At 36.0% G+C, this 14,431-nt stretch overlaps 1 protein-coding gene across 1 annotated transcript in view; it reads left to right on the forward strand.

The window, feature by feature from the left end:
- The window catches only part of AKAP6 (A-kinase anchoring protein 6), a 233,943-nt gene that overhangs the window by 54,633 nt on the left and 164,879 nt on the right, over positions 1-14,431 (forward strand). Inside the window, exons 5-6 of the mRNA XM_058162337.1 lie at positions 4,729-4,825; positions 5,969-6,132. Coding sequence (XP_058018320.1) covers positions 4,729-4,825; positions 5,969-6,132 — 261 coding nt within the window. The remainder of the gene's footprint in view (positions 1-4,728; positions 4,826-5,968; positions 6,133-14,431) is intronic.

A 14,431-nucleotide genomic window follows, 5' to 3' on the forward strand; every position in this document is an offset into this window, starting at 1 on the left:
GGACTTGTACTTTTCTTGGCAAGATTTTTAAGAAATGGATTGCTATTGCTTTCTTTCTAAGGCTGAAAGGTGGTGATTCGCCTCAAATCATACAGTTGGTTCATTCTCAAGGCTAATTAGAATTTATATTCCATAGCTTCTAGCCAAGAGTTTTAACCAAACTGGTTCCCGGTCTAAACTTAACAGAAACAGAGTTGGAAGGGACCTTGGAGGTCATCTATTCCAAATCCCTGCTCATGCAGGAGACCTATACTAGGGATTTGAACCACCGAACTGCCAATCTTTCTGACCAACAAGCACTGCGTCTTAGCCACTCAGCCACCTGTAACATCAATGTAACATCTTCCAACTTTACATTTCTGTTTTACATTTATCACATCCACATTTAAGTTTATAGTTCTTTCTTTATGGTACAGTCAATTGTTAACTCAAATATGTTATGATTATTTTTAGTTCATTGTAACAACTATGAGTGTAATCCTAGTTCTAAGTTGAATCCTGCCTTCCTTTGTGGAGAAAGACTGATGTGACTTCATAATAATCAGGGGTGAAATGCTCCAGGTTCGGACCGGCTCTTCCGATCCGGTAGCGATGGCGGCTGGTGATTCGGAGGACTGGTAGCAAAAATCCCTGATCCCGCCCCCTGCCTCTGCTGAGCCACATCATCAGCAGAAGTTGTTTTCTTTTTACTTTTAAAAGCAGCTTTTCTTCAGCCGAAAACATGCCTTTAAAAGTAAAAAAAAAAAAGCCTTTGAGGATCCCGCGGCTCAGCTGAGATCATCAGAGCCTTTAAACTCTTTTTTTTAATAACCTCTTTGGCCGAAGAGGTTGAAAAAAAAGGCTTTAAAAGGCTCCTCTGGCAATCCCAGATGAGTTCCTCATCACCAGAACCTTTAAAAACATGTTTTCTACAAGCTCTTCAGCCAAAGAACTTGTTAAAACAATTATTTTAAGAGGTTCTGGGCTACTATGAGGGAACTTCAGCTAAGATCATCAGAGGAGCTTTTAACATCTTTTTTTCCTCTGGCGATCCCAGATGAGTTTCCTGATCTCACAGGCTTTTAAAATCATTTTTAACAGCCCCCACTTACTAGAGCCGCCACCCATGCCCACCCAATGCCCCTCCTCACTTACCTATAATTACTGCTCCTTTCGGGCTGTTTTACTTTACATGCTTTAATTCAGCTACTGTAATCAGTTGCATCAGCTAGCAACTGACTGCCTGCTTTCCTGGCTGAGGAATTCTGGGAGTTGAAACCTTAAAGTTACTAAGGTTGGAGACCCCTGATCTAAAAAAATAAATAAATAAAATAATAAAGTAAAATATTTGTGCAGCTTTCTGAAATTTGGTGTGTTTCTGTAGTGTTTCACTCTAACTACACAAACACACAAAATCTCACAGCTGTATATGGCATTTTGTGTGTGTGTGTGTGTTGTGTGTGTGTAAAATGTGAAAGTGTGAGGTTCCTGCTTGTTGCAGGGGCCATTTTGGGTGAAGTGCAGCTGCTTTTACATTGTGTGTGAGTCAGTTGTGTTGTGTGTGCATAAAGTGTGAAAGTTGATTTTTGGTACCTCTTATTGTTTTGTATACTTTGTTTATTATTTTTATTATTTATTGTTATTGGCCACGCCCACCCAATCATCTGACCACCAAGCCACGCCTACCAATTAAGCCACACCCACAGAACCGGTAGGGAAAATTTTTAGATTTCACTCCTGATAATAATGACTGGGTTCCTTAAAATGCCATTGAGCATGAAGTGAAGTGCAGTTGCACTCTTAGTTGAAGTATCTGCTTTCTTAACAGTTTGGATATAGGACCTACTTTAAGTCAAATTATAACCAGGTAAGGTGGATGACCTCCTTTTTATTTGCTAATTATCACCTATAAAGCATCTATGGCATGAAGCCTAGTTATCTGAGGAATCACTTACCTCTTGTGGTTTCTGTCTAACTGATAGACAGAGTCAGCACACTTTGGGTCTCCCAGATTAAACCATGTCATCTTTTGGAACTCATTAAATGCACCTTCTCTGTCATACTGCCTGTCCTCTAGAATAAGTCCCTCCCTGAGATCTGGATAGTTCCCATCTTGATGACATTATGGAGGGCCTTAAAGACAGTGGGTTCTCCAAGGCTTTGTTGTAGGGTATATGGAATTCTCTTCCACAAGAGTTTTGATATGTGTTGTATATGTTTGGATGTGAGTTGTCCAAGCTACTGTTTTCTTAATTCCTGTTCGTTACTTACTTTAATGTTGTTTTATTATTTTATTATTTTATTGTTATTGGCCACGCCCACCCAATCATCTGACCACCAAGCCACGCCTACCAATTAAGCCACACCCACAGAACCGGTAGGGAAAATTTTTAGATTTCACTCCTGATAATAATGACTGGGTTCCTTAAAATGCCATTGAGCATGAAGTGAAGTGCAGTTGCACTCTTAGTTGAAGTATCTGCTTTCTTAACAGTTTGGATATAGGACCTACTTTAAGTCAAATTATAACCAGGTAAGGTGGATGACCTCCTTTTTATTTGCTAATTATCACCTATAAAGCATCTATGGCATGAAGCCTAGTTATCTGAGGAATCACTTACCTCTTGTGGTTTCTGTCTAACTGATAGACAGAGTCAGCACACTTTGGGTCTCCCAGATTAAACCATGTCATCTTTTGGAACTCATTAAATGCACCTTCTCTGTCATACTGCCTGTCCTCTAGAATAAGTCCCTCCCTGAGATCTGGATAGTTCCCATCTTGATGACATTATGGAGGGCCTTAAAGACAGTGGGTTCTCCAAGGCTTTGTTGTAGGGTATATGGAATTCTCTTCCACAAGAGTTTTGATATGTGTTGTATATGTTTGGATGTGAGTTGTCCAAGCTACTGTTTTCTTAATTCCTGTTCGTTACTTACTTTAATGTTGTTTTATTATTTTATTTTACTTTGCTTTTATATTGTAAGTTGTCCAGAGTAACTGGGTGGCACAAATTGATAAATGAATAATAATGAAAAGTAATTAGACACTATTGGAAATGTGCAAGAAATAGATTTGACAGGAAGTAGACCATCATAAGAAATATCCTATTTCTGATTGTCTGATTTACCAGTATCAAGCATTAGTTTTGGCTTCTTCATATACAAACAGGAATGGCGGGGGGACAACACAAGAACTGATCTGGAATATAAAGAACTAAACCATGGAATATAAAGAGCTGTGAGAAAGAGTAATTATAGGGCAATTCAGGCTAAAGGGACTGTAAGTTACAGTCAAAATTATACATTTTATAATGGTACATTATAAAGGTACAACTCCAGGACCTTTCCCCACATTATATATTTTAAAGGTATACTTTATTATCTCAAATGTCATGGATGAATTCGGAAGGTGAGATTCAGTGGAACCATTTATAACTGACAAATATAGTCATGTACCATTCTGTTCCGTCTAATTTCCCAGCATATTTGCAGCTGCTGACATATGGCTCTTGTATGTATTGGCATATTTTTCTTTGCAACTTATTTGACTACTCACAAAATTCATTACTATACACATTAATTACAGCATATTGGTTACCAATTGGAAATCATCTTTTGGAAAGGTTTCTCGCCAAGAGTACAGAATGATACCATAGACTTTTTAAAGATGCAGTTAGTTATTGACTAATGGCAATCAGAGATCTAGGACCAACTTCTGCTCTTTCTTTGTCCTATTTTTAATAGCATATTCAGGTTTGTTCCTTAGAATCAAGAAAAGAATCCTGAACATTTAAGCTTTCTCAATCTATAGCACAAGAAAAGGGGTGTTCCTGAAGACATGGGCAGAGTAATTAGAAAAAAAATGAAATTGCTTGAAGTACATTTGTAATCATAAGTGGCTTTAGAGAGAGGCTTTGTTGGGCCTAACGTTTTAACAGATTATGAGGAAAGCTTAGTAGATAAAGGAATAGGGGTCTACATTATTTCCTTGACTGAGTACTGTAAATTTATAAAAATAAGTAAATTGTATTCTGCTTGTATTTTTTTAAAAAAACACAAAATCAAATAAAAGTAGAAGGTCTTACTTGCAGAGATTAAATTTAGACTACATAAGTAGACATTTGCACAGAATTTTTGCAGTTCATTGTGTTGCTATGGGTGATTATAAAAAATGTAATTTAGTATTTCCCAGAATAAATACAATAGTTGAAGACTGCTTTTGCAAAAGAGCAATCTTAGTTACTTTATAAGTAAACACAATAGAGAACTTACACAAATCAACAATTATAGTATGAAGAAAAAGAAGTTGCAGCAGATTAATTACATTGATTGGTTTCAATATTCTGTATTAATACATTTTAATATATACTGTACTGCATGCATTTCTTTAATTTGTCCTTTCACCAGTATTTGAAATACATCTGAAAAAGATAGCTGCAACAGTAAATTTTATAGGACACTATTATTCCAGAGGTAGCCTAGGGCTCTGGTTTTTCATAAAAACTAATGAATTTCTAGATTTGTCAGCTGTTTCAACCAGATGCACTTCAGTAATTTAATGGAAACATTTTCAATTCAATTCCAAAATATCAATAGCTTTTAGTATTGAAAATTAATTTGGATATTGGATATATAGCATGGTGGTTCTTGATAACAGAAACAAATATTTTAGCACACCTGCTTTATATTAAAAATGTATCTATACCATTTCATACTTAAATATAAAAACATCTCCATTTCTTTTTGCAGAGTTTTAAACTGAATGTAGACAGCCACTGTGCATTAAAGGAAGCTGTTACAGAAGAAGGATGTCAACTTCTCGATCTCATAGTATCTCACAAATCAGGTAGATTCTTCTGAAATATTGCAAGTCTTTATGTCTCCAGACTATTAAAGAATAAAGAAGCATTGCTGTAAATTACTGCATATATTCGCTTCCTTATGTATTATTAATATTTACATTATCACTTTGACCTTCAAGATTTATAAATGTTTCATATGCTGCATACAATGCTGTGATACTTATAAAATGAAATACTGCTAGCAAATAGTCTGCTCATTTTATTTTGGTCTTGCTGTTGAGCTGACTTTCAATTGAAATTACATCACTGAAAACTTCATGTTGACATGTTCTTTGATGTAAGTGCTATGGAAATGTCATTAAGATGATAAATTAGGATTTTATATCTATACATAGATATGCTTTAATATAGTTAGCATGAATAATTGCACTGATGAAGCTCCTTTGCTATTTAAACTAATTCTTACTGTAATTTTAAAGTATGTATTAAGAAATATTAGGAGTGATGATTTTGGACAATTGTGCATGCAATTTTCAATATAAGCCTGGATAAATCAGGAATTTTTTGTCATAGTTTTTCACGGTCTGGATTTAATCAAAACACTCTGTATTGCTAAAAATCGCTAGCATTACTTTGGCTGATTTTTTCTTTTGTTTTTTTCGCAATAAAACAAAGGATCTAGAAGATTTTTCTTTGTTTCATTTGTATTTTGTAACTTATTAACCTGCCTATCTAGAACCTAAAATAACACCACCCTCCAAGTCCAGTTGACCTGCAGAAATTTCTGGAGCTTGTAAAACCATACCATGGTTTCATAAACTGACCATATAAGTAATTATTTGTCCTTAAAGATGAGCAACAACAAATAACTGTTGTTTAATATCTGTAAACAGCAGACAATAGAATGGTATTTTTTTTACTGTTCTATATGAATCTGAGATTAAATATTATTTTACTTTGCTGACTTCAGTCACTGCTGTCTATATGTCGTGTTTTGATCCTATCTCATTGTTTGCAGTGCCAGTTTGTTAGAATTCCTGATCTGATGTCTCTGTAGAGAATGCCAGAATATTTAAGGCGAAAGGATTTTTTCCCCCCCTAAGAATCCTTGCCTTTAACAAATGAGGTTCTTCAAATGATAACGTTGAACGTGTGACTTAATTTCTTTCTCTCGTTTTTTGGAGAAGGACTGAAGGACATGCTGCAGATGATTGCGAGTCAGTGGAAGGAACTACAGAAACAAATCAAACGACAACACAGCTGGATTCTTAGGGCTCTGCGTATCATCAAAGCGGAGATACTGGCTACTGATGTGTCTGCAACGGATGAGGAAGGGACTGAGAGCCCCAAGGTAAGTGGCTTGAAGTTTGTCTTATTTCCTCTTATTCCAGCCTCCTTTTGAACTAGGCATCACTGAAGTTTTCTTTCCACCCTAAGGCTTTTCATTTCTACTGGGTAAAAATTGTACAAACAAAATAAAATATGTCTTTCTGAAACAATATCCATTCTAAAAGGCAGAAACTTTTTATATCTTTTAGACAAACTTCTCCGGGTAGAAATCAAGAAGGGGCAGGGAAAGGGATGTAAAATATTTAGTAAACAAAACATACAGTATCTTTAACATGAATAATCAGAATGGTTTTAAATTGTTTTGTTGCAACTATAAATCACCATAATCAGTGCAATCACTCAGCTCTGACATCCATTAGCCGCTTGGTTACAGCAAATTAACAAAGAAGAGAGAAAGTGATTCATTATCTCATTCCTGTTAATGACTATCAGATGCATTGCCTAATTAGGGGATGGCCATTGCAGTGGGGAGAAGGTCATATGCTCTGCCACAAATCTTTTTTGCTTGGAATTTAAGCCTTCCACAATGGTGCATGTGTTGAATACATATCAATAATATATTGATATCTAAATCTGTTTTTTTGAGGACTTCTTTGGGGACAATGAAAGCTACTTCCCCAATATGAATTATATTGCTATGGCAAAAGAACATGCTATTCCTTTTTCCCCCCAAAAAGAGGGCAAAAGTGATATAATTTTAGAGAAGCACATATTTAAAATGTTATGGAAATGTTGAAAGTGTTGATGCAGTGATTGTTAGCCTTGGACTATTTTTATTTTCTTTAGCAGAGCTGTGATGTAATTTATACCATACACCATGATGTCACAGGTACTATCCAATAGCTAAATACAGCAATAAAAGGTTGTGTGCAGAAAGCTCTAAGGGAGGGGTTTAATATGCTCCATATCATTTGATGAGTTTTATAATTAAATAATGCTATCAAGACTGGGTTGCATTGATAGTTAATGTCATATAAACCAACTTCTTGTCTGTTTAATATTCATTGATTCCTCCAAATGTTAGAGTGGATTTGATAACACACAGGAGAGGAGAGAGGAAGTCCATTCTTCCAACAGTGTAATTTTGTCAGATGGACAGATATCAATGGATTTCACCCTTAGATTCTGATTTCTATGTATCCTTTTGGGAGCAGGATCCTGCTTCTAAGGAGCTTAAGGTAGATGTATATTATTCCCTGTTGAGAGTATATTTTGGCCTTTGAATGGCATGTTAAGGTCAAAATTGGGCCGGGATACTTACGGGACCATCTACTGCCACCGATTGCCTCCCACCGACCCGTACGCTCTCACAGGGAGGGACTCCTCAGGGTGCCGTCAGCCAGGCAGTGCTGGCTGGCGACGCCCAGGGGAAGGGCCTTTTCTGTGGGGGCTCCCACCCTCTGGAATGAATTTCCCCCAGGACTTCGCCAACTTCCTGACCTTCGAACCTTTCGCCATGAGCTTAAGACACATCTTTTTATCTGCGCAGGACTGGACTAGAATTTTAAATTTTAAATCTGGTTTTAATGGGGTTTTACTATTTTATTGTGGTTTTAATATTCGGCCGTATTTAATAAGTTGTTTTTTTTATTGAAAAAGTTTTACAACAATTAAATTTTTCCCCCTCCCCCCTCCCTCCAAAACCCCCCTCCCCCCCCGGACTTCCCGGAGCAAACACAAGGTATAGTTCATTAAACAAAACAGTCATACATTAAATTTTTAAAATCTAACACAATTATAATCTTTCTCTCACATAACCTGACTTCTTCCATTAAAATCAAAATAACATCCTTCATTCAAAAGCAATCCGAAATTTCTTAATCTGATATCTATTTTGAATATAATCAATCCAGTTCTTCCATTCATTTAAATATTTTTCTTGAGTACTGTCTTTCAAGAAGGCTGAGATTTTAGCCATCTCAGCCAAATTGGAAACTTTCAATATCCATTCTTCTATTGTGGGTAATTCTTTTTTCTTCCAATATTGTCCAATCAACAGTCTTGCTGCTGTTATTAAGTTCAAAATCAACTTAGTCTCAATCACTGTACAGTCCGTTGTTATTCCCAAAAGGAAAAATTGCGGTAGGAACTTTATCTTCTTCTTCAGAACATTCTGCATAATCCACCAGATTCTTATCCAGAAAGACTTAATTTTCTTACAAGTCCACCATACATGAAAATATGTAGCATCATCACAATTACATCTCCAACATTTCGCTTGCATATCTGGATACATACATGATAATTTCTTAGGATCTAAATGCCATCTATAAAACATCTTATAAAAATTTTTCCCTTAAATTCTGCGCTTGCGTAAATTTAACATTTCTAACCAAATTTTTCCCATGTTTCCAACATTATTGGTTCTTGAATATTCTGTGCCCATTTTATCATACAATCCTTTATTAAATCTCTTTCAGAATCTATTTCTATCAACACAGTATACAATCTCTTTATATGCCCCTGAGTTTGATTTCTAATTTGTTTAACCAAATTTTCTTCATTTTGAATGATACCTATTTTCTGATCTTCTTTCCATCTAGCCTTTAACTGTCCATATTGAAACCAAGTATAATTCCTCCCTTCTTCTTTTAATGTATCCAAAGATTTTAATTGTAAATTTCCCCTCTCATTGTATAAAAGATCTTTATAAGTAATCATTTCTTGTTCCTGTTCTATATTTATATTCTCTACTGCGTGCCGAGGACATACCCATATAGGAATTTTGTAATTTAACTTATAATAATATTTTTTCCAGACACGCAGAAGAGAAATTCTCAACACATGATTCTTAAAAGCTTTATCTACTTTCTTATCATACAATAAATATGCATGCCAACCATATAATAAATCATAACCTTCTATATTCAAAATCCTTTCCTCCGTCAAATTAAACCAATCACTTATTACCGAAAGAACAACTGCTTCATAATACAGTTTTAAATTAGGCATTTTTAATCCTCCTCTTTCCCGTGTATCTTGCATTATTTTCATTTTGACTCTCGCTTTTTCCTTCCCATATAAATTTATTAATTCCAATCTGCCATTCATCCAAATTTTTATCTTTCTTAATTATTGGTATCATCTGAAACAAGAACAAGAATTTAGGCAAAACATTCATTTTTATAGCTGCTATTCTCCCTAACAAAGATAATTGTAATTTTTTCCAGGTATTCATTTCCTTCTGAATTTTTTTCCATAACACATCATAATTATTCTTATACAATTTTCCATTTGATGAAGTAAGAAAGACTCCTAAATATTTAACCTTTTTTACAATTTCAAATCCTGTTATTTCCTCTAGTTTTTCTTTCTGGTTCTTAATCATATTTTTGGTTAACACTTTTGTTTTATTTTGATTCACTTTAAACCCTGAGACCCTTGTATTTAATAAGTTTTTTAAATTGGGGTTTTAACTTGTATTTATGTTTATCTTTTACTTGGCTGTAAACCGCCCTGAGTCCCTTGGGAGATAGGGCGGTATAAAAATATGATTAAATAAAGAAATAAATAAAATTGAAAAAAAATAAATAGAGCTGCGACACACTACTTCCCTAATGGACAAGACCAGAGGAAAAATGAAAAATATGAAAAATTACTTGAAAGCTGTTGATATTTTTTATTGTGATTTAATTAATAATTTCATATTATTTAAGTATTTATTTACTGAATTGTCTGTGATGCTGCAGTCATAAAACAGGTACACAAGAAAAGAAGTATAAAAAGCTTTATAGGGAAATAATAAAAACTTCATGATATAGTAAGACTAATAATCAAAAGCAACAATTTATCTAAAAAGGGACTAACACCCACATCAAATTCCTAAGATGGGGGCATTTAATGACTGATTTTTAAAAGCCCTGCATAATTGCTCTGCCTTAAACTGCTTCAAGGTCAGAGTCAGTTGAATTTCCAAGAGAAAGGTAGTCCATTGTAGAAGGACCACCCTGATTTCGTGGAGATAAGGAATCAAAAGAGTTTCTCTTAGAATGCACATATTGGACAGGATGATTCTAGTTGAACTGGTGGGCCTGCAAGAACTTCAGTGCCAAATATTTGGAATTTAAGAGATGAGTCTCTATTGGTGGCCGAACCAGGGTTCTATGGCAATTTGCCACAGTCAACTCACCACAGCCAACTTGCCATGGCCAACTTGGTGCAGGACAAGAGTTACACTAATACCAAAGAAATGGTGGAATATAATCATTAAAGAAAGGATGCAAAAGGAGGGACAGAATGAAATGTGAATGGCAAAAATTAAAATAATTTCTATTTTAAATAATTAAATAGAATTGTTAAATTGTCCCTCAGTGAGTTGTCCCACAGCAAGTTGTCCTGCAGTGAGTTGGCCATGATAAGTTGGCTGCAGAGGGTTGACCGTGGCAACCCCATTCCCAATTCAGGGTTTCCAGCAAAGGTAAAATGTGCTCTTGGAGCCTAGAGCTAGTTAACACACGGCACACTGCATTTTATATTGACTGCCATTTCAAGGCATACTTGTCACATGATTACATGAATTAAATGTGACAATATTTGAGCTCACCCTCCCCCCCATAAAATGAAGCTAGGTCTAGGTTAAGCCCATTGAACTCCATCTGTTACTTGTCCTGATACAGCCCTATGATTACTAAGACGTATATCTATTTAAATTCAGCAGGATAAATTATCCAATAAATGCAAATAGAATCAGGATTTCAATAAAAGAATGAGTAGGCTGATAAGACCCATGATAATTTATATTTCTTACAGTGGTCAAACGGATGCCTCTAAGTGCTCATAAGCAATTCTAAGGCAACTCATTTTGGAAGCATACTATTACCAAACTAGGGTAAGATTGAGTCTCTAAGGCTAATAGCTCTTAGTAGATTGTCTTCCATGAATGTATCCATCTCATTTTAAAGCCATCCAAAATGGTGACTGCCATTATATAATATGTTCAAGAAGTATTTTCTTTTGTTGGTTTTAAATTTTCCAATTATGTTAATTGTATGACCCCTAGTCTTAATGTTTTGAGAGGGACACCCCCCAACAAAATAATTCTTTTCCCTTTCATTATTTCCATGGCCTGGATAATTTTATGTATCTCAATCATATTTTCCTTCTATCACTTTCTTTCCAAACAAAAGAATCCCAAACTTTCCAGCTTTTTCTCATGACAAAGAACTTTGTCATCCTGGTAATTGTAATAAGTGTCTCTATATATTTTTCTAGCAGCCTTATACCTTTTTTGAACGGGGAAACAAAACCTGTATGCTCTAGATCAGGGGTCTCCAACCTTGGTCCCTTTAAGACTTGTGGACTTCAACTCCCAGAGTTCCTCAGCCAGCTTTCCTCCAAGGTTGGAGACCCCTGCTCTAGATACAGATATACAATATAATAATTTAAGAGTATTATATATTTGACATTTTCATTGACTGATTGATTAGGCAAGATTTTTTTCTTGAGTAGTTTGAGACAAAGTCTCTGTCAGTCTGTATATAAAATTAGAGATTTTTTTTGCTCAAGCATGCATCATTTTGCACTAATTTTATTTTTAGCAATTCATAAAAAGATAGCTCTTTCATTTTTTAAAAAATTACCCATGTCTTCCAATTTGCCTATAATTTCCTAGATAATTCTTGGGTCCTCCTCTGCCCCCTCACATTAACTATCTTCCAGGCTGTGAATGTTCAGTTCTCTGTCATCAGAGCTGTCCAATTTCACAAACAAGATGATTTTGCCCAATTCATTAAAAAATATAAAAACGTATTGTACAACCACTGAGAAGTAAAAACCATACAATAATATCTATAGGTAGTTTAATAGCTACAACAGGTTCCAATCAGGGGTGAAATGCTCCCGGTTCAGCAATGACAGTGGGTGGTTTGGAGAACCGGTAGCAAAAATCTCTGCCCCACCATGCCCAGCTGAGGAGCGCAATCATCAGAGATTGTTTTTTTACTTTTAAAAGCATTTTTTCTTCTGCCGAAAAAATGCTTTTAAAAGTAAAAAAAAAAGCCTCTGATGATCACGCGGCTCAGCTGGGATCACCAGAACCCTTTAAAAGCATTTTTTCTACAACCTTTTCAGCCGAAGAGGCTGTAAAAATGCTTTTAAAGGGTTCAGACGATCTGGCAACTCAGCTGGGATTGCCAGAACCCTTTAAAAGCATTTTTTCTACAACCTCTTCGGCCAAAGAGGTTGTAGAAAAAATGCTTTTAAAAGGCTCCTCTGGCGATCCCAGCAGAGTTGCCTGGTTGTCAGAACCCCCCACCAAGCCACGCCCACAGAACCGGTAGTAACAAATTTTAGATTTCACCCCTGGTCCCAATATGGGAAAACCATCTTTATGGCCAACTAAAAGAACAAGAATGGAGCTAATTTCATTTCCTTGGGGTGGATTTCTACAATCAGGTTGCTGCTGAAAAAACTGTGCCATAAATAAGCGCTGATTATACTTTTTTAAAAGACTTTGCAACCAGTCTTTTATTGTAAGTACCAATTCAAGAAGGATTGACACAAGGGGAGAAAGTATGTAAACTCTTCTGGACCTTAATCATTTTGAATTCTTAAAAAAAAAGCCAGCTACAAAAAATGAGTCTAAAAATTAACAGGAAGCTGGTGTTGTTAGTTGCAAAGTCATGTCCAACCCATCAGGACCCCATGGACAACTTTCCTCCAGACCTTCCTGATCTCTATCATCTCCCAGAGACCATTTAAGCTCACGCCGACTGCTTCAGTGACTCCATCCAGCCACCTTATTCTTTGCTGTCCCTTTCTTCTTTTGCCCTCAATCTTTCCCAGCATTAGGAATCTTCTCCAGTGAGTCCTTCCTTCTCATTAAGTGGCCGAAGTATTTCAGTTCAGTTCAATTCAGGAAGCTGGTAATATTGTCCAAAAGCTGGAATAATGTTATGAAGAAAACAAGCTTCTGAAAGAACTCTACTAGGGGCCACATTCTATTCTTACTGCAAATTCTTCGCTCCATAGCAGCAGTACAGATACAATACAGCTACATACCCATACATATCATAATTTGCATTGTTACAATTACAGTCATATATTACAAGAATAACTTATTAAATACAGATCGCTCTGGCCAAATCTTTTTTCCAAGAAATAGTAAGCTTCAGCTGGCACTCTGATTGAACATGGACAAAGATTCAACTGACTGTTCCTGTAATTTGATCTAGAAGCAATACAATTCTCAACAACGTCCTTGCTTTCTACTTGATTATTCAGAGAACTTATTGCTTCATACACAGTAATTATATAACTACTCCTGAATTAGATTGTTTGCTTATCAATAGCACCTCTTCTTGACAAGTCTAGGCTTGATAAGTCTAGGCTGAGGATGTTCGCTCATACTAAGTTTTTTACTACATCCTAACAAGGCTTTAGGGCCTGCAAATTTCAACACGCATCGGTTGAAAGAGAAACTTAGAGTTGAGTGTTATTCACATATTAATGTGATCCAAGTCTCAAACTCTAAAACAGGGGTCTCCAACCTTGGCAACTTTAAGACTTGTGGACTTCAATTCCCATAAAAAGCTTTGCTGGCTGAGGAATTCTGGGAGTTGAAGTCCACAAGTCTTACAGTTGCCAAGGTTGGAGACATCTGCTCTAAAATATCTTTCTTTACCGCCTTGGAATAAAGGTGTTATACAAAGAAACAAGATAATGCTAAGAAGAACTTTACTGATGAAAAATCAAAGGGACAAGCAACAGAACTAGAGTTAGGTACAGTCAGTAAATAAGTAAATAGGGCTAGAATTGTATTAATCATTTCTTTATCTGAGTAATGCATCCCTGGCTAATATATTAATAAACAAACAAACTGTGGGGCTGAATCTCCCCAATTATCTTTATCCATCCCACAAGGTTGCATGCTCCAGGTCCTCTCCCCTCTCAGTGCCTGCTAATGGGACCTAGGCTTTTCTCTGTGGTTGTGCTGGTCCTTTAGGATAGCTTGATCTAGCTGATCTTCAGCAAAGCCACAAAATCCTGGCATTTCTACGTTAGGCCAGGATTGTGTGATGTATGAGTGCATCATAAAGAGTGCAGAGAAGAACAACAAAGATGATTAGGGGGCTAGAGGCTAAAACATATGAAGAATAGTTGCAGGAAATGGGTATGTCTAGTCTAGTAAAAAAGACTAGGGGTGACATGACAGTAGTGTTCCAATATTTGAGGGGCTGCCACAAAGAAGAGAGAGTCAACTTATTTTCCAAAGCAACAGAAGGCAAGTCAAGAAACAATGGATGGAAACTAAACAAGGAGAGAAGCAACCTAGAACTAAGGAGAAATTTCCTGACAGTGAC

The sequence above is a fragment of the Ahaetulla prasina genome, chromosome 1 (assembly GCF_028640845.1).
Source record: "Ahaetulla prasina isolate Xishuangbanna chromosome 1, ASM2864084v1, whole genome shotgun sequence".
NCBI classification, from domain to species: domain Eukaryota; kingdom Metazoa; phylum Chordata; class Lepidosauria; order Squamata; family Colubridae; genus Ahaetulla; species Ahaetulla prasina.